At 47.8% G+C, this 20,787-nt stretch overlaps 1 protein-coding gene across 1 annotated transcript in view; it reads left to right on the top strand.

Annotated features, from left to right (window-relative positions):
* The first annotated feature begins 7,328 nt into the window (after positions 1–7,328).
* ANKDD1A (ankyrin repeat and death domain containing 1A) overlaps positions 7,329–20,787 on the top strand; it is a 37,691-nt gene continuing 24,232 nt past the window's right edge. Inside the window, exons 1-4 of the mRNA XM_054564452.1 lie at positions 7,329–7,381; positions 10,958–11,061; positions 13,090–13,188; positions 18,875–18,973. Of these exons, the coding sequence (XP_054420427.1) occupies positions 7,348–7,381; positions 10,958–11,061; positions 13,090–13,188; positions 18,875–18,973 (336 nt within the window). The 5' untranslated portion in view covers positions 7,329–7,347. The remainder of the gene's footprint in view (positions 7,382–10,957; positions 11,062–13,089; positions 13,189–18,874; positions 18,974–20,787) is intronic.

Raw genomic sequence — 20,787 nt, 5'->3', positions numbered from 1 at the left:
TGTGTGAGCGGGACAGTGAAGGCAGCAGTGGCACATTTACACTGGGAGGCTGACGCTTAGGCCGGTCTTGAAAACTGACAAGTAGCCAGCCCTGGAAAAAGGGTCAATAGGAGCTGTTCCAAGCAAAAGGGGACAGCAAGTGCAAAGGCTCGGAGACAGGACAGAGGAGCTATCATTCTGCTGGAGGAACTTTCACACTTTTAATTTTATTGTTTTTTCCCCTCCCTGAGGATTCAAATAAAAGACATTTGAAATCATATGCATTACTAAGCTACCAAGTTAATAGGCTAAACTGATGAGTAGAACTCATAAATGACAAGTGGCTTTTTTTTTTCCCATAGTCAAACCAAGTTTTTCTTTTTTTAATATATTTTATTGACTATGCTATTACAGTTGTCCCAATATTCCCCTTTTGCCCCCCTCCACCCAGCACCCCCCACTCCCTCAGGCAGTCCCCCCACCATTGTTCATGTCCGTGGGTCATGTGTGTAAGTTCTTTGGCTCCTCCATTTCCAATACTGTACTTCACATCCCCATGGCTATTCTGTATCTACCTATTGGTGCTTCTTAATCCCCTCACCTCTTCACCCATTTCCCCAGACCCCATTCCTATCTGGCAGCCATCAAAACACTCCCTGTGTCCATGATTTTGTGTCTGTTCTTCTTGTTTGCTTAGTTTGTTTTTTAGATTCAATTGTTGATAAGATTTGTATTTTTTGCCATTTTATTGTTTATAGTTTTATCTTCTTAAAGAAGTTCTTTTAAAATTTCATATAGTAATGGTTCGTTGATGATGAACTCCTTTAGTTTTTTTCTCGTCTGGGAAACTTCTTTATCTGTCCTTCAATTCTAAGTGATAGCTTTGCTTGGTAGAGCAATCTTAGCTGTAGGTCTCTGCTTTTCATGATTTTGAATATTTCTTTCCATTCCCTTCTAGCATGCAAAGTGTCTTCTGAGAAATCAGCTAACAGTCTTATGGGAACTCCCCATAGGCGACTAACTGCTTGTCTCTTGCTGCTTTTAAGATTCTCTCTTTATCTTTAACCTTTGGCATTTTAATTATGATGTGTCTTGGAGTGGGCCTCTTTGCATCCATTTTGTTTGGGACTCTCTCTGCTTTCTGGACTTGCATGTTTATTTCCTTCACCCAATTGAGAAGTTTTTTTTCATTAGTTTTTCAAATAGATTCCCAGTCTCTGGCTCTTTCTCTTCTCCTTCCAGCACCACTATGATACAAATGTTGGGCCTCTTGAAGTTGTCCCAGAGTCTGCTTATACTAGCCTCATTCTTTTTGGATTCTTTTTTCTTCTTGTTGTTCCAGTTGGTTTTTTTTTTTTGCTTCCTTGTGTTCCATGTCATTGATTTAGTTCTCGATTTCATCCACTCTATTGCTGTTTCCTTGTAACTTGTTCTTTATTTCAATTAGTGTATCCTTTGTTTCTGACTGGATCTTTTTTATGCTGTTGAGGTCCTGACTAAGATCCTTGAACATCCCTATAACCAGTGTTTTGAACTCTGCACTTGGTAGATTGCTTATCTACATTTCATTTAGTTCTTTTTCTGGAGCTTTGGTCTCTCTTTTCATTTGGGCCATGTTCCTTTGTCTACTCGTTTCGGCAGTCTCCCTGTGTTTGTTTCCATGTATTAAGTAGAGCTGCTTTGACTTGGTGTTTTGGTAGTGTGGCCTAATGTAGTAGGTGTCCTGTAGGGTCCAATGTCACAGCTTCCCCTCTCACCCAAGTTGTGTACTCCCTTCGTGTGGGCTGAGAACATCCTCTTCTTGTAGTTAAGCCTTGGTTGCTGTTGGCAGATCAATGGGAGGGGTTTATCCCCCAGGTCAGTCAGCTGCAAGGATTGGCTGTGACCACTGACCACTGACCTCTACCCTCCAAGGAGGATCAGCTGTGCAGGGACAGGGAGGTGGCACTCCAGTGTGGTCTGTAGCTGTCCACTGGATATGCAGGCTCTGGGGTTTCCCAGGTGGTACAGGCCAAGGTCAGCTCCCACCTGTGTTTTGCCAGGGGCCACCCTGCCTGAGCTATAGAACAATCTGAGATGGCTGCTACTTATGTTGGGATTGGAGAGTCCAGATGAAACGAAGCTGTGAATCTCGGCTGGCTGCTGCTCGTGTCGGGTCTGGGGTTCTCTGAGACCAGCTGTTGCTTGTTTGAGAGGATTTAGGAAGTTGTGAAGCATGAACCAAGATCACTCATTCATATGGAAAAGCAGCTTGGGTGGCCGTGTAAGTCGGGTGGGGCAGAGTCTCTGGGGATCTCCAAAGTGGGTCAAACAGTGTTAGCCAGGTTGATGGAGTTTCAGATGTCATGCCAGCTTGCCGGCTCTGTGGTTTTTGGGCAGAAAGTTTATAAAAGGGACAATGGCCTTTGTTTGTCTTGATGCCAAACACTTCAGTTTTTCGCTTATGCCACTGGTGCCTTTTGAGCTGCCACCTGGGTGCTGGAGCTAAGAAGGAGTGAGTCTGAGTAGACGAGTCCGTGTTTAGGTTCTTTAAGAAGAAATGCTTGGGGCTCCTGAAGTTTCTTCCACTGACCCAGTCCCTGCTGGTTTTTGTAGCCAGAAGTTGTGGGGACTTATCTTCCTGGCCCTGGAACCCTGGGCAGGGGTGCTTGGTGTGGGGGCTGGGACTCTGCTCTCGAGATATCCCTCCTGAACTTTTATCCAACACATGTGGGTGAGGGACCAGCCCATCCCATGTCTGCAGCCCTCTTACCAGTCTGGATGAATGTGGTTTCTTTAATTCTATAGTTGTCAGACTTTCATTCAACTCAATTTCTGATGGTTCTGAGTGATGGTTGTTCTATATTGTAGTTGTAATTTTGATGTGTTGTGTGAAGAGGTGAGCTGTGTTTACCTATGCCACCACCATTTTGAGTAGAAGTCTAAACCAAATTTTTCAATTATTTCTCCTCACTTTCATATTTTCTCCTTTAAAAAAAAAATACTTTATTTATTTTTAGAGAGGAGGGAGAGAGGGAGGAAGAAAGGGAGAGAAACATTGGTGTGTGGTTGCATCTTGTGCCCCTGTACTGGGGACCTGGCCTGCAACCCAGGTATGTGCCCTGGCTGGGAATCGGACTGGTGACCTTTTGGTTTGCAGGCTGTCACTCATCCACTGAGCCACACCGGCCAGGGCTCCTTCTTATTTCTAAACACTGTTAAGATCAATCACTTCCCTCTGTCACAAGAATCACACAGGTCCTGAAGTCACCCGTTATCCCCTACCCCAAGCCCCAGCACTGTGCTCGCAGGCCCTCTGTCCATCCATGTCAACCCTGGTAATCTCTGAATTACATGTCCTTGTCCCTTGACCCCACAGTCTCTGATGTCAAAGGGATGGAGGCAGCACCTATGTGAAGCTGGGTACTATTTGCTTTGAGAATGACATAGAGATGGCTAGTGCGTGTGTGCTTTGTGTGTATGGTGAGTGCTGGGCATGCACGGTGAAATGGGCCCTGCATCCTAGGAGGGACAGAAAAATAGCAGAGCCAGTGTTTGGCTCCCCCAAATATTTCCTCCCAAATAACCCCAGGGACAGAGCAGTGGGAACACTCAGAGCTCTGTGGCCTTGTCCAAAGTGACCTGCTGGATTTTGCCTCCACACTTGTACTTGTAAAACCATGATTTACAGTAGAAGGAATCAAAAGCAGGCTAGATGAAGCCAAGGATCGAATCAGCGAGCTGAAGGACAAGATAGAAAAAAGCTCCCAGAAAGAGCAAGAAAATGAAAAAAGATTAAAAAAGAATGAAGAGGCATTTAGGGAAATGCAGGACAACCCAAAACGTACTAATATCCATATAGTAGAGATACCAGAAGAAAAGGTGAGGAAGGGATAGAGAACCTGTTTTAAAAAGTCATGATGGAAAACTTCCCAAATTTGAGGAGAGAAAAAGTCACACAAGTCCAGGATGTACAGAGGGTCCCATTCAAGAGAGGAACCCAACGAGGCCCACTCCAAGACACATCATCATTAAGATGACAAATATGAAAGATAAACAGAGACTCCTAAAGGCAGCAAGGGAGAAAGAGGTAGTAACATATAAGGGATCCCCGATACGGCTAGCAGCTGATTTCTCAATAGAAACACTACAAGCCAGAAGGGAGTGACAAGAAATATTCCGAGTCATGAAAAGCAAAGGCCTGCAACCAAGACTGCTCTACCCAGCAAGGCTCTCAATTAAAATGGAAGGTGAAATAAGGAGTTTCCCAGACAAAAGAAGGCTAAAACAATACACCTTCACCAAACCAGCACTGCAAAATATGCTAAAGGGACTGCTTTAAGATGAAGAAAAAGAGTCTATGAATATCTAGTTCCTTTCAGAGTTGCCATTACTTGTTATTACCAATATTTTTAATATGTATTAATCTGATTGGGACAATGATATGTTATTTTAATTGTTCCTTTATTATTTGTTGAAACTAAACCTGGTTTTGTATCTTTCTTGCCTATTTCTATCATTTTTAAAAAGCTTTAAATTACTTTTTGGTATTCTTTATCCACTTATTGATTAAAGGTTTGTAGAATTTTTTTCCCTAAAAAGAAAACAAACAAACAAACAAAGAGGTATTAACCCTTTTTTAGATGTGTGGCAAATACTTTCCAATTCTACTACTTGTCCTTTATCTTTTTTTAATATGTATATTACTATATAGTCTTAAATGTTTAATATAGTCATATTGTCAATATTTTACTTTATAGCTTCTGGGTTCGAATATTTCACTTCAGGGTAAGAAAAATATTAGTTTGTATTTTCTCCTAAAACTCCTTAGATTTTACATATTGATTTTTAACTCACCTGAATATTTCTTGTATAATGTATGAAATAGGGCTCTACATTTGTTTTATTTCAAGTAATAGTGGTCCATGCACCTTATTTGTTGAATAAGCCTTATTTTACCAACTGATTTGAAATATCAATTTAATCATATATTACACTGTTAGATGGATATATACGTTTGTTTCTACAATGCTCATTATATTTCATTGATCTGCTTGATTATTTCTGTGCTGGTGTCATGTTGTTTTAATTGCTAAGACTTTATAATGGTTTTCAGTTTTTAAATATTTTATAATTACTTTGATATTTAAAAAATAAATAAAATCAATCTGCATTTAAAAAAGAAAGAAAGAAGGAAAGAAAGAAAGAGAGAGAGAAATGGAACTCCTACCTTTTGCAACAACATGGATGGAACTGGAGAATATTATGCTAAGTGAAATAAGCCAGTTGGTGAAAGACAAATACCATATGATCTCACCTATAAGTGAAATCTATTCAACAAAATAAACTAATGAACAAAATAAACCACAGGCATGGAAACATGGAGCAGACTGAAAGTGACCAGAGGGGAAGGGGAAAGAGGACAATGATGGAAAGAAGGGGAAGGAACTAGACAAAGAACATGTATGAATGACCCATGGACATGGACAACAGAGTGGGAATTGACTGTAGGAGCAGGGGTGGGGGTGGGATGGGTGGAGGGGGGCAAAGGGGAAAAATTGAGACAACTGTAATAGAATAAACATAATTTAAAAATAAAAAAATAAAACATTAAAAAAAAGAAAAAAACTTTTCTATTTTCTCCCAGGCATCATGTAAAATTGAGGTTTTGATGGGCCTTCCTGTGCCCCTCGTCCACCACTGTGTACCCCAGAGTATGGGACACCCCAGTTTGAGATGACCAGAACCAGGGTATCTCAGAAGGGGGAGCAGGCAGAATGAACTTCAGGCCTGGGCTTCTCTGAGGCTGCCAGCAGAGACCTCCAGACTCCCAGCAAGTGGACTCTGAGAGGAAGGCGTCTACCACTGTAAGGCGACAAGGGCCATCATGGACTGTGTCCTGAGACTATGTCCCCGTCTTCCTGCAGAGGCTGTGCAGAAGCAGGCATCACGGCCTTGCCCTCCGTGCTGGCAGCTGTGTAGCTTACCTGCTGTAACTGAATTGGCCGCTGACTGGCTGCGGCAGCCTCAGGCCTGTGGTCCCTCAGGTCTTGTAACTCTCTGTGCACAACTGTTTTCTTCTTGAGAAAGAATTTGATAACAGCATTTACCTCACAGGGCGGGTGGGCAGAGTGGCTGCTTCACAGCTGGTGCTCAGTAAATGAAAACAGGGCAAGAAATTAGACCGGTTTGTCGAAAATACCAAAATAAAAGCCTGTAAAAAATGGATTTGGACAAAGTGATGCAGACAGCCTAGAGCAGTGCTTCTCATAGTTTAACATAAACAGGAATCGCCAGGGATCTTGTTGAAACAGTTTCCAGTTCGGGAGGGCTGGGCTGGGGCCCGGATTGTGCCTTTCTAACAGAAAGGCACTCAAATAGCAAAGGAGCATGAAATCAACCAGGCAGACTACAAAACAGGAGTCAAGGTTCTCTTGTGTTTAAAAAACCCCAAAAAACAAAAAACAAAAATCTCTAATTTCTTAAGATATGAAATAAGAACAAGGAAAAGCCAGGAGGGCCATCTTGTGGACAAACCTGCCACTGGTGTTGAGGGGCCTTCACCTCTTGAGTGACCTGGAGGGAGGTCACTGCTCTGTCCAACCAGGGGTCAGTCAGGCTGGACCACTCACAGAACCTACCTCCAACCCGCGGGTTTTACAATGAAAAAGAAGAGGAGGAGCTGGATTTTAGGGTCACAGTTCGCTGTTTCTAATGCCCCTCATGGTTGCCAGGCTGTTTTTCAGAATGGCTGTCCCAGGCTACTCCCACCAGCAGTGACTCGGCTGTGACAACTCCTCATTCCCTACCAGCATTTGGCACTATTTGGCGTTCTAATTTCTGCCAGTCTAATTGGTGTATGTGGTATCTCATTATCATTTTAAGTTGTATTTTTCTGATCACGAATAAATCTGATCATCTTCTCCTATGCTTGCAGGCTTGCTGAGGTTTCTGTTCCTTAAAAGCCTGCCCAAGTCCCCGAGGATGGGGTCGGCTGGAGGCCTTGCGCGCACCTCTGGACCGCCAGAGGCTGGGGCAGCTCCTGGGGAGAGAGACACGGCCAGGGGGACTTGCGGAGCCTAGAGTGGCCCCTATCCGCCGGACACTGGCGTGGAAGATGCCGAGAGGTGGGCAGGACCGGGGAGCCCGAGGAGGGACCGGGAGCCTGGACCGGGATGGAGCGGGGAGGGGAGAGGCCGCAGAGCCGCGCCAACATGGTCCCCAGGGGCCGAGGCGGGGCCAGGGATCTGGAGGAGCGGCTGCCGCTCGCTTCTCATTCTCCCGCCCCAGCTCCGCGCCCACTCCCCTGCACTGCCGCCCCGCCCCGGCTGACACGCTGCTGGCGGGCTGGCACCGGGCCGGCGCGCGCGGAGGCTGCGGAGCTGCGGCATGGGGGAGCATCTGCGGTGGGAGACCGACGGCCGTGAGTCAGCGGCGCTGCGAGGCCGGGGTGGGGGTCGGGAGCGGGCAGAGGCTGAGAGCATCCCCCGCACCCCTGCGGCGGCGACCCAGGCTGGAATTGGCATGGTCCACGTGTCCACCTCGGTCTTGGGCTCCTTTGTAGCTCCGAGAGGAACGTGCACTGGGCTGAGGGCACATTGGCTGCTCGCCGGAGACATTAGCTAGAAATAAGATGGTAATGAAATCCTGGCTTGGGCTGGCGCACCCTTACTTTGTGTGCCAGGCCGCGCCAGGACAGGCGTGCTACTTGATTTTCATAGCGGCCCTGTGGATAGGACCTACTGCTATCTCCGTTTTTGCAGAAGAGAAAGCTGAGGCACCAGGTGGTTAAATAAATGGCCCAAGGGCACGCAGTCATTAAGTGGTAGACATGCTGAAGGCCTTAGCCTCCCCGGCCTGTGGGGGCTGGTTGGAGAGTGGAGACCCTATCAGATGGGGAAACCGAAACCCAGAGGAGAGGAGCTACTGTGTGCTGCAGAGGGGATAAGGGCACCTCAGAGCCTTGCTCAAGGAGTGTGCCCAGTGCCAGGGCCTCTGGGCCGGGCAGCAGCATCCATGTGCGCAGCAGCTGGCCATAGAGGGCTTTGGCTGGGAGAGGGGTGAGGAGGCTGGAGCCAGTGTCCTCTCTGGGGTGGGGGTGGGGTGAGAGGCTCTTTCACCTTTTAAGGTGCTCTTTCAAAGGGTACAGATTCTTCCTGGGGCAGAGGATCACATGATCAGGACCTTAACTACCCACAGGAAGGTGCATTGGGGTGTGTGGGATGGAATTCAGGGCAGAGGACCCAGCCTGGTCAAAGGCTCAGAGGCCAGAGTGCAGTGTGTATTGGATGTGGCCGCAAAGAGGATGCATGGGTTGAGTTGCATGGAAGAGATGAGACTTGATGTTGGCGCTCTGTAGGGTCTGCTTGCTCCGGGTCTGGTGGGACTCTGCTGTTTGCCGACACAAACCAGACCAATCCCTCTAGGCTCCAGCTAAGAGAAAGGGAGTCAGGGCTGGAAGAGATCTCTTCAGATCTCTTCCTTCACCATCCTCCAGTTATACAACTGAAGAAATTGAGACCCGTCCCAACAGGGGTATATGACTAGCCCAGGATCCTGCTTCTAGAAAGTGGCAAAGTGGGCACTAGAGCCCCAGCTTCTCTAAGCTCACACCTGAAGCACCAGCTCTTTTCCCAAACCTGGATCATGGCGGTTTGCAACCAACAGGTTAAGGAAAGAAAAGCTCGTGCCTCCCAACAGTGCCTCCAGGAAGAATTTGAGATCTGACAGGGGCCCTTCCAGAAGGGCCTTCTCCTCACCTGCAGGAAGGGCAGACTCCTTTGGAATGGGGGAAGGCTGGAGCTATCCATGTGGACCCCACTTGGAAGGTGATGTTTTCTCTATCCCCTAAAGTATTGATGGGAAGCTGCCTTCCCCTAGGGATTTTTTTTCCTGTCACTTACCTGAGCTTAAGGCTTGGTTTTCTGTGGGGCTGATGAATCCTAATTGGGGCAGCATTTTATAGTTCAAAGGCCCCTGAAGAGACTTAATGATTTGTGTGTCTGTCACTCATTCATTAAACAAATATATGCCAAGGCCTGAATTTGAGGATACAGTAGTTAACAAATCAGATAAAAATCTCTCCCCTCATGGGCTTATTTTATAATAGGGGAAGCAGACAATAAACTTAAATTTATAATTATGGCATATGCCCATGATGAGAGGTGCTATGGAGGAAAACAATGCAGGGAGGTTGGGTAGGGAGGGTACTTTCCTTGGTTGGGGCTTCACTGGTTCAGACAGCCCTGAATGAAGGACACCTGACTACTTTCAGGTCTTTGGCATATTTAATCAATATTTAATCTAAATCTAGAATTTAATCTCTGACCCTTTCCCTTGAGGGAATAATAGTGACAATGATTACGGCGCTCTTCGCCAGACAGCATGCTAGAGGCTTTCTGTATCTTATATCTAATCATTAACAATAACCCTGCCGAGCAACTTATGTCCCCATCTGAAATGTGAGAAAACTGAGGCACAGGATAATTAAGTAACTAAGTCATACAGCCAGGAAGTAACTCAGCCAGAGCTGATTACCCCCGGAGTAGCAGCTCTGAGGTCCACCGCTTGTACCTATGAAGCATCAGAAAGCCCATGACCTTCTCCCACATCTGGAAAGCTATGTAGAACTTGTGAGGGAAAACAAACCGATAGCAGGCCTATCTGTCACTTCAATGCATCATTAACTTTCCCTGCCAGATGCTGGTCACCTGCCCCTAGACAGATAGAGAGGCTGGGTTTGGACATTCACACTGGATCACACATGCAGGATGTAGCTTTGGCAGCAATAAAACCACAAGATTACCTCTGTAATGATTGTGCAGAGCCAGGACATATTTGTCCCTTGTGGTAGTGTGTCTAAGTTTTTCTGGAGGAGGGATGGGCATCTATTATTCTGGAGATTATTAGTGTTATTCGTGGAAGCAGAGTTTTGTGGATTCCTCCCTGTAGCCAGCTTTGGGCCTGCTATGAGCTGTGGCTGGATTGGGAAGGGCCCAGTGTGGCCAGGGCCCCCAAGAAGATCAGACATCTTCACAAGCTGAGCACAGTCAGGATGGAAGCAGCATGTGGGGGTCACCAGGCCTGATTCCTCCTGACATGGCCACCAACCATCTAAGCCCACCGCTGCCCATGACAGGGCCTGGCAGGGGAGCTCTGAGGTTCTCCCTAGTCTGAGACTGTCTTCGATAAAGGAGCAATGATGAGGGTGAGAAGCATGCAGAGAGATCACAGAGAAGACAAATCAGAGTGGGCCCCTAGCTGGGAGAGGAGAGAAGAGGTGGAGGGATGAGGACAAAGCAGCCCAGTGAACATGCCTCTGGCCTCCACAGGGCCTGACGCAGTAGATGGCTCAGTAGATCATGGCTGTTTTCTACACAACGGAATGCAAAAGGCAGCTATGGACTCCAGGGGGGAATGAATTCCATTCCCTTCTAAGAGCAGCTCTTGGGGAGAAGATGTGAAACCTGAATGATGGGGCACCTCTGAGGGGTGAGGGACACACACTTAGCTCTGTGGATGGTCTTGCCCATAGTCTCCCATCTTCAGGATTTTGCCGAGTCCTGGCCACGTGGACATGCGGTGAGTCAGAAGGAAAAACAACCTGCCCTTGCTGGGTAGATCAGTTGGTTAGAGCACTGTCCCAATACGCCACGGTTGTAGGCTTGACCCCCCCAGTCAGGGCACGTACAAGAAGCACCTAATGAATGCATCAATAAGTGGAACAACAAATTGATGTTTCTTTCTCTCCCTCCTCTCTCTTTCTAAAATCAATAAGTAAAAATTAAAAAAAAAAAAAGAAGAAGAAGAAGGAAAACAACTTGTCTGGGGAAGTCCCAACAGAGAGCTAGAGGAGAGATATCTTCTCCCCACCCCCACCCACCATTCCTCTGGAAGATCTGGGCCCAGGAAGCATTCAGAGCCAGAGAGGGGCTGTTCACTGCAGCTCGCTGTGCGGTGTGGGGACTCCCCTCATCCCACATCCCTCTTCTTCCCCCAGTGCTTCCCCTGGAGAGGCAGCTCCATGAGGCTGCTCGCCGGAACAACATCGGGAAGATGAAGGAGCTGCTTGGGAGAAGAGTCAATGTCAGGGCCAGAAACCAGGTGTGTAAACAGGCTCCTCCACCTCGGGCAGGATGGGGACAGTGTGGTGAGGACATCGCTGCCCAGGAGAGACAGTTTGTGGAGCCCGCATTTGCATGTGTTAACTTGAGTGAGGCTCAGACTGTCCCCATTGTTTTAAGATCTCTGAGGCCTCACCCTGGGTCAGGGGCAGGATTCTGAGCCAGGCTGCAGCAATTCCAGAGTTCATGGTCTTAACTCCTGTGACCCATCTGAAAGGGATGCCCAAGGAACAAAAGTTAGGCTCAGGACACCAGAGGGTCAAAGGTCAGGAGCAAGAGGCTGGCAGGTAGGTTGACAGGGGCAAGGCACCAGGAGGGACAAAGGTGGAGCAGTGCCTCTGGCCAGAAGCCCAGTGATTTGAGACCCAGAGAGGCTGGGCATGCATGAGGCAGCAACTTAGCTCAGTTCTCTGAGGGCCCCCATGCCCACTGAGTGTGTAAAGCCGCTGTGGGCCTCCGCGTGCCCCCGGGACTCAAAGGCCAGGCTGGGAGGCGGACCAGCCCTGCTGATCAGGCCTCATGGGGAGGCTGCAGGCGAGGTGGTCCGCAACCATGCTGGGGAAGGGGACAGAGGGAAAAGCCGTTCCTACTGGTGGGGAACATTGAGGACAGGCCTGAGTACCACTGGGGGTAGCATCATCTCCCAGCCTTGGGGTACTGGCTGTCAGGGGCACCTTAGAGGAGACAGCGGCTTGGGCACTAGGTCCATGGAGGCTGAAAAGGTTGGATACAGGATTTCTGACTGTAGCACTTCCGTCTGGGGTGACACAACAGGGGTATGACCTGGGTCTTCAGAGCCTTCCTGGGACACAGTAATAGTGACGGGAATTCTGCGGTTTTCAGAACATTTTCTGCCTGTTTCCTTATGGTCCTCACTCACCTCAGGGAGAGGTGAGGAGGGCAGAAAGTGTTAGTCCTGTTTATGTTTTGAGACAGGCACAGAGGGGGCAGCAAGTCATCTTAGGTCACGCAGCAAGTTATTGGTGACTGGAACCTTGGTCTCAGTTCCTGGACAAGCACTAGCAAGGGAGCATGAGCTTGTTGGATGATAGGCTGCTAATGCCAGGCTATTCATTCATTCATTCATTCATTCACTCATTCACTCATTGATTCATTCGGTCAATAAGCATGTATGAAGGGCTTGCTAGTCTGTGCCAGCCCTGTGCTCAGTGCTAGGGACCGAGCAGAACCCATGGCAGACATGATGCCTGCCCTCATGGAGCTGATAGCCTGATGGGGCAGGACTGACATTAAACAGAGTACCACGGACAATGCCTTCCCACTCTGATAAGTTGAGAGCACGTGGAGATTGGAGGGGGGGCCTGCCCCACCTGAGGGGTCAGAGGAGGCTTCCTAAGGAAGAGGTATTTTTGTGGAAGCCAGTGAAGAAAGACAGTGTTCTAGGCAGAGAGGACAGTATGGGCGGAACCCTTGAGGAAGGAACAACTGGTCCCCAGAGACACCACACAGAAAATCAGTATTTCCTTTTGTTGTCCTCTCACAAGCAGAAAACTATGGAGGGACACTGGCTTCCCCCAGGTCTGCTCAGATGTGACCAAGGCCAGAGACCATGGTGAACTGCCGGGGTGGTCTGGGAATGAGGTGAGGGGTCAGGCCCCTTCAGCCCTGTTCTGAGGGGAAGAGGGGACGGAACCCAGGCCCTCAGGGACTTGGGGAGCAATCATAGGCTGCACGAACAGACTTAGAGGGGGAAGCTGGCATTTCTGAGAGCAATGGTAAGTAGGGCCAGGCCATGCAGTTTGTCCCAACAGCAGTGGGAGCTGTGAAGAGTTTTAGGGGGACAGATGGATCCAGTCATTGTGTTTTACTACCTTCATTTCAGCTGCCGCTGAGTGGAGGAGGAGGGGGCCAAGGTGGGGCTGGTCACCAGAGCCAGCAAAGGCCCTTCCGCGTTGCAGACCAGCTTCCTGGCCGGGTGGTGGGGAAGGTGTGGGCGCTGGGCCGGGCAGCCAGCCAGCGCCTCACAGGACCCCTCTCACCCTGGCAGGTGGGCAGGGTGGCCCTGCACTGGGCCGCAGGTGCGGGGCACGAACAAGCTGTGCGGCTGCTTTTGGAGCATGAGGCTGCTGTGGACGAGGAGGATGCGGTACGGGACCCCTAGGGAGGCATGTCTGTGTGTGCATGTCTGATTGTCTGTCTGTCTTGGGGTAGGGGAGGGGCACTGGAGCTCAGTCTGGATCTGTGAGCCAGCTGCCGTTGCCAGGGTGGCCGATGATACTCAGATGTGCAGGGTGGGCAGGGAGTCTAAGTCTTTAAGGCCTTGACACTGTACTGATCCCTTTTATCCCTTGCACAGTTATAAAGATCTCTCCATTTTCAAGGGCCTTTCAATTCTCAGAGAGCCTTTTTAATTCCTCCTGATATCAGGTAAGCAAGGAGAGATGTGGATTGTAGAACAGATAATTGGGTGCATTATTACAGGCCTTATTAGTAAACTCATCGGGAGGCAATTCTCTCGTGATATGCCACAAGGCTCTGTCCTGGCTAATTCTTTAACCAACACTTTGCATAAAGACTAACTGCTGAGGCGGAGCGCTAAAGAATAACAGGATCTACAAAATCAGCTCTACAGGTCTGGGGATACAGCTGAATCTGACAATGACATTTGACAGGGATACACTTAAGAGTCTAAATTTAGTCCTGGCTCAGTTAGTTGGAGCATCATCCCATACATTAAAAGTTTTTGGGTTTGAGGACACATATCTAGACTGTGGGTTCAATCCCTGGTCGGGGTGCGTAAGGGAGGCAACCAATCGATGTTCCTCCCCCATATCAATGTTTCTCTCTCTCTAAAAAAAAAAAAAAAAAAAAAAAAAAAAAATCAATAAAACATATCCTCAGGTGAGGATTAAAAAAAAAGAATTTAAATTTAAATTTAAAAAATTATATATTGGAATAATCCCACAGGTGCCATATTATAATTTAAATAATTATCATCATTTAAACAATTTCACAGTTTTTTTCTTTATAATCTAAAATTCCTTTAAGTGCATCTATAATTAAAACTGTTAACTGTATCAGTAAAATTAAAGTAAAATTACTCGAGATCAAATACCTCCCCCCCCACCCCCCCCGCAAATCAACCCAAACCAAACAAAAAAGTTATAAACTTCCCCGGCAGATACTTAGCTTTCATAGAAATTCTTTTCTTCGTCCTGGCTTCTCATTGCTTCCAGGCCCCACCACAAGGAGGGCTTGATCGCAGCCTACCTCCCCCCTCCTCCCTGCACCCGCTTAGGCCCCATTCAGAGGTGACTCCGGAAGGAGGATGTCTGGGATCCTTAGACTGAGTTTCCCAATAAAACTCTGGACCCCCTTTGGTCAGCCCTTTGCCCACAAAGACCCCCTGTATCACCAATGTGCTCTGTGATTTCTTCCTTGAGGGAGTGAGTGAGAAAAGGGGGTATGAGGGAGAAGAGTAAGAGAGTGCTTTCCTAAATCTGTTTTCTTTGCAAATAGCAATGCGTGTATCTTGAAAGGTAAGAAGGCCGGTGCACATGCCCGCTTTAGTAACAGGACGGGGAAGAGACGCTGGAGGAGGGAAACCTGTTGTTGGTCTTCAGTGACGTGCCACAGTGCTCTGTTCTGGGAACTGCCTGGAACTAGGACTGTGACGTATCCCTGGGGTTCCATGGCAGGAGACTGTGGCTTCCATGACTCTCCTCCCGCAGCAGGAGCCTTGACCCTTTTAATTCCCAGTCTCCAGGACTCTGCCCTATGCCTATGCCTTCCCTCCCTCGCCCAGCCAGCTGCAGTTATGGATGTTCCCCGGGGGCTGAGCTCTGAGTCAGTGCTAGGTCTCCCAGCCTCTCGGCTCTAGCTAAGACCAGCTCCAGTCCCCACTTGGGGTGTGTGGCAGGTCCAGCACCTTCTCTAAGATTTCAGGAGGAACATCTTAAAGTCTTACGGTCACTCCTGGCTCTTTCTTTCAACTTCTGCTCAATTTTTGCTGTCCTCTTGACATTTTGCAAAAAACCCTTTTTCTCTCGTAGATACAAAGAACATTTGGAAGGTCGCCAGATGGGAAGAGGGTTGGGGGATGGGTGAAAAAGGTGAAGGGGTTAAGAAGTACAAATTGGTAGTTACAGAATAGTCACGGGGATGTAAAGAACAGCATAGGGAATATAGTCAATAATATTGTGATAACTGCCCTGGCTGGCGTGGCTCCATGGATTGAGTGCTGGCCTGGGAACCGAAAGGCTGCTGGTTTCATTACCAGTCAGAGCACATATGCCTGGGCCAGGCCCCCAGTTAGGGGTGTGCAAGAGGCAGCTGATCCATGTTTCCATGTTTCTCTTCCTCTCTCCCCCTCTTCCCATCTCTCTAAAACAGATAAATAAAATCTTTATAAAAATAGCATTGTAATAACTACAGGGTGGGGCAAAAGTAGGTTTATAGTTGTTTGTATGGAAAATAATACAATAGTTAGCTCTGGCTGATGTGGCTCAGTGGATCGAGTGTAAGCTTGTGAACCAAAAGGTCGCCAGTTCCATTCCCAGTCAGGGCACATGGCTGGGTTGTGGGCCAGACCGCAGCTGGAGAGATACCACTGATCAGTGTATCTCTCATATATTGGTGTTTCTCTCCCTCCCTTTATCCCTCCCTTCCCCTCTCCATAAATCAATAAATAAAATCTTTTAAAAAAGAATATAATACAATAATTAATAATAATACAAGAATAAACTCTGTTTTGCATCTCACAACTGTAAACCTACTTTGCCCTACTTTGTATGCGTGGTGTCAGTGGGTACTAGATTCATCGGAGTGATCCCTTTGTAAGTTATATAAATGTCTAATCACTGGATTGGATGCCTGAAACTAATATAATATTGTACATCAACTGTAATAGAAAATTAAAAAATTATTTAAAAAATAACCCTTTGTCTCTCCCCTGGCATCACCCCTAACACGGATTTCAGCTCTTCCCTCTGATTTCCGTAGAGACCCCATACACAGGCTTTTGGTGTGGGACAGGCTGTCCAAAAGAATTGATGTAGGGGACTTACATGAGAACAATGTAAAAATCTTAAAATCCTCTTTTACATTTCTGTTCTTTAAAGTCCTTTGGTACTTCCCTTGTCTTGGGCTCAGCCTCCGCCCCCATACCCTCCTTCAGTGCCGTCCTTGTCCTCTGCCACCCTTCCCCCCAGTTCTTGCCCATTTCTAAAGCAGAACTGTGAAACTCTCTTTGGATGTTCAGGTGCCTACTGACCAGTCAGTTCCATCTGGATTTCACCTTTCGCCCAAGCCACTTGTCAAAGCCTTTACCTAAACACAGTACCTAGGAGGAATCCTGGCAGCCACTAAGACCCCTTTTCATGTCACCCCTTCTCATGGGGCCATCAGGGAGGCAGCTGTGGCCACAGCGTTCTGTACAGGTGCTGGGAATTGCCCCACCCCCACCCTGGTCCAGACTGAAACTGAGGCTGATTCAGGCCTTGGAGCTGGCCAGCCCTGCCCTCTAGCCCCTGCCCTGGGACCTAGGAGCTTGGAGCGTGCTGGGGTGGGGGCAGATTAGGGGGACACTGATTCCTGGTTTCTTCATGAGGTGGACTCTGCATTTCTGCTCCCAGCTGGATAGGAGAGCATCTATTCCGTATGCTTGGGAGAAGATTCTTTGGTCTATCAGAATGAAGCCACACTGTGGGCTCATTCTGTTATGACACGCCTCTGGCCTTGCTGGGGCACCTAGAGTCATATTTCTGGTCTATGAACAACACCTGACTTACAGACATATCTCGGGGGTGCCCCAAATGGAGGGAAAACAGCACAGCCTTTAGGCCAGAAGTGACGATGGCCCCCCAGGCCTCTGTCTGCTCAGACCTGGCTTGATACCAGCACAGCCAAGGAAAGAGAGTGAAAAATCACTGCAGGGCATGGCTAGCTGTTGATGCATCTTGGGAGGTGAGTTTGGAGGCTTAGGGGTGCTCTTCACAGAGCAGGGAAGACTCAGCGGGAGTGGGGCAAGGGCTGCCCTCGGATGCAGGACCCCATGAAGACCGAGGTCAGCGAAGGGGTCTGATGACCCTGGAGCACTCCGCAGGTGCTGAGGAAGAGTGTCCCGCAAACATGCCCGCTGCCATCAGAAGAAGGCCCCAGCATATTCTCAGTCGCTCCAAAGGGCTAGTGCGCAGAAAGCACAGGGATGCAGACTGCAGTAGAGCGTAGGGAGGGTCCTCCTCACTGTGAGCTGCATTTGACAGTGCAGTGGCTGTCTCGTGTGGTGGCCAGGTGCTGTCTCGCACACACGCATACTTACACCGTCAGCCTGAAGGATGTTCTGTCGGAGAGTCCAACAGTTGATTCTCAAACTTCAGCCCAGAACGAGGTCTTCCCCAGTCACAGCAAATCAGAGAATAAGAACAATATAATGTAGTTTTTGTGAAAACTGTATTTGGAAAGAGTATTTTCTGAGATTGGCTCTGTCCAATTTTTTTGTGTTAAAATGGCCCCTATTTATGAAATGATGGTGGCAGTGGGTGGCATCTGTTTTATTAAGTTTTATTTAGCACACCCTGCTTCCCTCAGAAGTTTGTGGCAGTGTATCAGCCTCTGTTTTTAGATAAATTTGTATTCTGTGTCAGGCCCCATTTTGAGCAATTTAGAGGAATTAGTTCATTCAGTGATCAGGAAATTGAAAAGTGGGAGCAAAAAGGAATTTACAACAATTTGAGAGCGTTGCAGAGGGAACCGTGTGAGAGCAGGACGGTAACGAGGTCACAAAGCACCAGAAAGAGCCTGATGACTGGCAGTGTGCAAAGCCGTTAGGAAAAATGCTGCTGATGTCTGTTTAAGGCCAGATGTCATAAGTTGTCTGTATAAACACAATCCGTTCAGGAATAAAGATATAACTAAATAAGTGGTCATAGTTTGTGTGTCTGTCCTTTAACGCACATTGATCATAGAAATGCCCAATTTGTTCTTTTTTAATACAAAAAGTTAATGCAAGAAGGAGCCAGTTCTTTGGAAAGATTAATAAAATTGACAAATCTTGGCTAGGCTAGCTAAGGAATAAAGAGAAAAGACTCAAAGAAACAAAATCAGAAACAAAAGAGGAGAAGTTACCAAATTTGTTATTTCAATTTCTTGTTCTTAGTGTGGTGTTTAATTCACAATGATAGAAAACACTGTTACAATTTTTATTATAGTTTATGTGAAATTATGTAAAAAATGCAATGACGATAAAGAAAGATGGATTTATATTTACAAATCATTCTCTTTGAAAATTTAAAATGTTGCCTAAAATTGATGACTTGTGTCAACACAAACTGGTCAGAAACAGTGTAAACTGTTTAAAGTCCAGTATTTTGCCTTAGCTGGTGTGGTTCAGTGGACTGAGTGCTGGCCTGTGAACCAAAGAGTCCTCAGTTCAATTCCCAGTCAGGGCACATGCCAGTGGTGCAAGCCAGGTCCCCAGTAGGGGGTGCATGAAAGGCAAACGCACACTGATGTTTCTCTCCCTCTCTCCCTCCCTTCCCTTCTTTGAAAAGAAATAAATAAAATCTTAAAAAAAAAAAAAATGAAGTCTAGTATTTCTTCCAGCATTAGTTCATTTTGTTTCTACATTTGGAATCTGTAATTTTGGTGGAATGGAAATTAAAATTGTGTTCATAGTTTTCTTTCTAAAAAAAAAAAAAAGTCCTGGACTTTCAATTCCCATAGCTGGGAGCTCCTTGGCGTACGTGGGACTTACGGTCCCTCATGGTTTTATGATTTTGCACTGCAGCCATGCCTCCTCACACTCCCCTCCTCCCTCCTGTCCTCTCCCCTAGTTTGGGATGAATGCGATTCTCCTGTCTGCCTGGTTCGGCCACTTACAGATTCTTCAGATACTGGTTAACTCGGGAGCCAAGATCCACTGTGAGAACAAGGTAAGGCCTCAGCTGGCAGTCCACTCGACCCCACTGCCCCTGTCCCCTCTCTTCCCCTGCCCCCTAAATGCACAGGTGTGCCCCCACTTCTGCCACCTGCCCCATCGCTGCCCCCTTCAGTTTCCCCACATGCCTCCCGAAAACCCAGCTGAGTTCAGCCCCGTGAAGCTGGGACCCTCTGTGCTCCCACTGGCACTGGGAGAAGGGCCTGAGGTGCCTCTTCCATCCATGTTGAACACTTTTCTTCTGATTCCCACCCGGTCCTCTGTCACCCTAGATGTCAGGACAGTCGCCAGTTGTCTGACCAGCCTCCTTATTCACAGAAGGCCAATACAAGTAACACCCTCAGAAGGTCGTAGGAAGATTAATGAGAGGGAGGCGGGGCCTCCTCCCAACTCCCCAAGGGCCCTGCTTCCTCTGTGCTCGGGGTGGAGGGATAGAAAGAAAGCACCAGTTACCAAACTCTGGGACCTTGGGTTAGTTCTTTAGCCCCCTGAGTCTCAGTTTCCTCTTTGGAAATGGAGATGCTAGGATCCACCTCCCAGCTGTGGGAGAAGCAAGTGCCGTCCCGTGCACAAAGCACGTGGAGCAGCGTCCGGCGTATCAGGGAGCCCAGCGGTCCCTCGCTGCTCCCTGGCGTGTGCTGTGGTTTGAGCGAGGAGGGCCCTGCCAGTCAGAGTGCCTGGAATCCCTGCACAATTCCAAAGAAAATGCAAACAGCTTGGCCCAGTGCTGTCAGTCAGGGGTTCTCAACCCGGGTCCTTAGAATTCAGGGATTCAGGGATTTGGATGGGGGAAAGAACATGTTTTTTTCACTAACTGCTGCTTGAAAATTTAGCATTTCTTTCAATGATGAATGAACGCAAGGAAGGAAGTGGCACAGTCTCTTGAGGCCATGGCTGGAAGGTCACATGATACTGTGTCCATCACATTCTATTGCTCAAAATCCATCGCAAGGCCAGCGTAGATTTGGCAGATGAAGAATATTGGATTCTCCAATATTGGGACAAGAGTAGTACAGTCCCATCACTTAGGGTGTTTCCAAGGGTGGAAGGAATAGTTGTGGCCATCTTTGCAAACAGTGTACCCGGTCCTACTTTCTATCCCTTGTTTGAGGTCCTCCCCAGAGGTATCCCTCTCGCCTTTAGAAGAGCCGAGCAGTGAGTCGGGTCACAAGACTGTTCGTTATTCCTGCCTGCTCGGCCAGGAGCTTTCTCTTTCCCTGGCTTAGCTTGCCGGTCACTGTGGTATTTAAAGTTTTACTAAATTAGAGACTGCATTAAAATTTCATCAGTTTTTTCATTAATATTCTACAGTGCATTTAGTCATCTTGTCTCCCTAGTCTCCTCTAATCTTTTGACAATTTTTCAGTCTTTCCTTGTTTTTCACAACTTGATACTTTTGAAGAGTGCTGGTCAAGTATTTTATAGAAAGTCCTTCATTTTGGTTTGTCTGATGATTAGATTAGGGTGATAGCATTTTGGGAAGAGGACCACAGCGGTCAAGTGCCTCTCTCACCTCCTGCTGCCAGGGGGCCCATGACACCGCTGGCGCTGGCAGTGAGAAAACCGCACCAGGTGCTAGACGGGTGGGGTCAGCCAGACCTTGGCTCAGCAGCCTCATACTTGAGTTCTCATTAGGAAAGACTGCAGAGCCAAGACTTAAAGGATGAGAGAACCGTTATTCAGAGCAGAGGCAAAAGAACGGGGATCCTTGGAGCTTCGGAGAGAAAAGAGTGAAGGTACCGTGACTGGGGAGGGAACAAAAGTCTTGGGCGTGCTCTGCGCTCTGAGAGGGACAGCACTCTGGGTCCT

Source organism: Pteronotus mesoamericanus, unplaced genomic scaffold (assembly GCF_021234165.1).
Source record: "Pteronotus mesoamericanus isolate MK-2021 breed Mesoamerican mustached bat unplaced genomic scaffold, CSHL_Meso_final contig_164, whole genome shotgun sequence".
Lineage (NCBI taxonomy): Eukaryota > Metazoa > Chordata > Mammalia > Chiroptera > Mormoopidae > Pteronotus > Pteronotus mesoamericanus.
The sequence above is the reverse complement of the archived record's forward strand: the minus strand, read 5'-3'. Positions and strand labels throughout refer to the sequence as shown.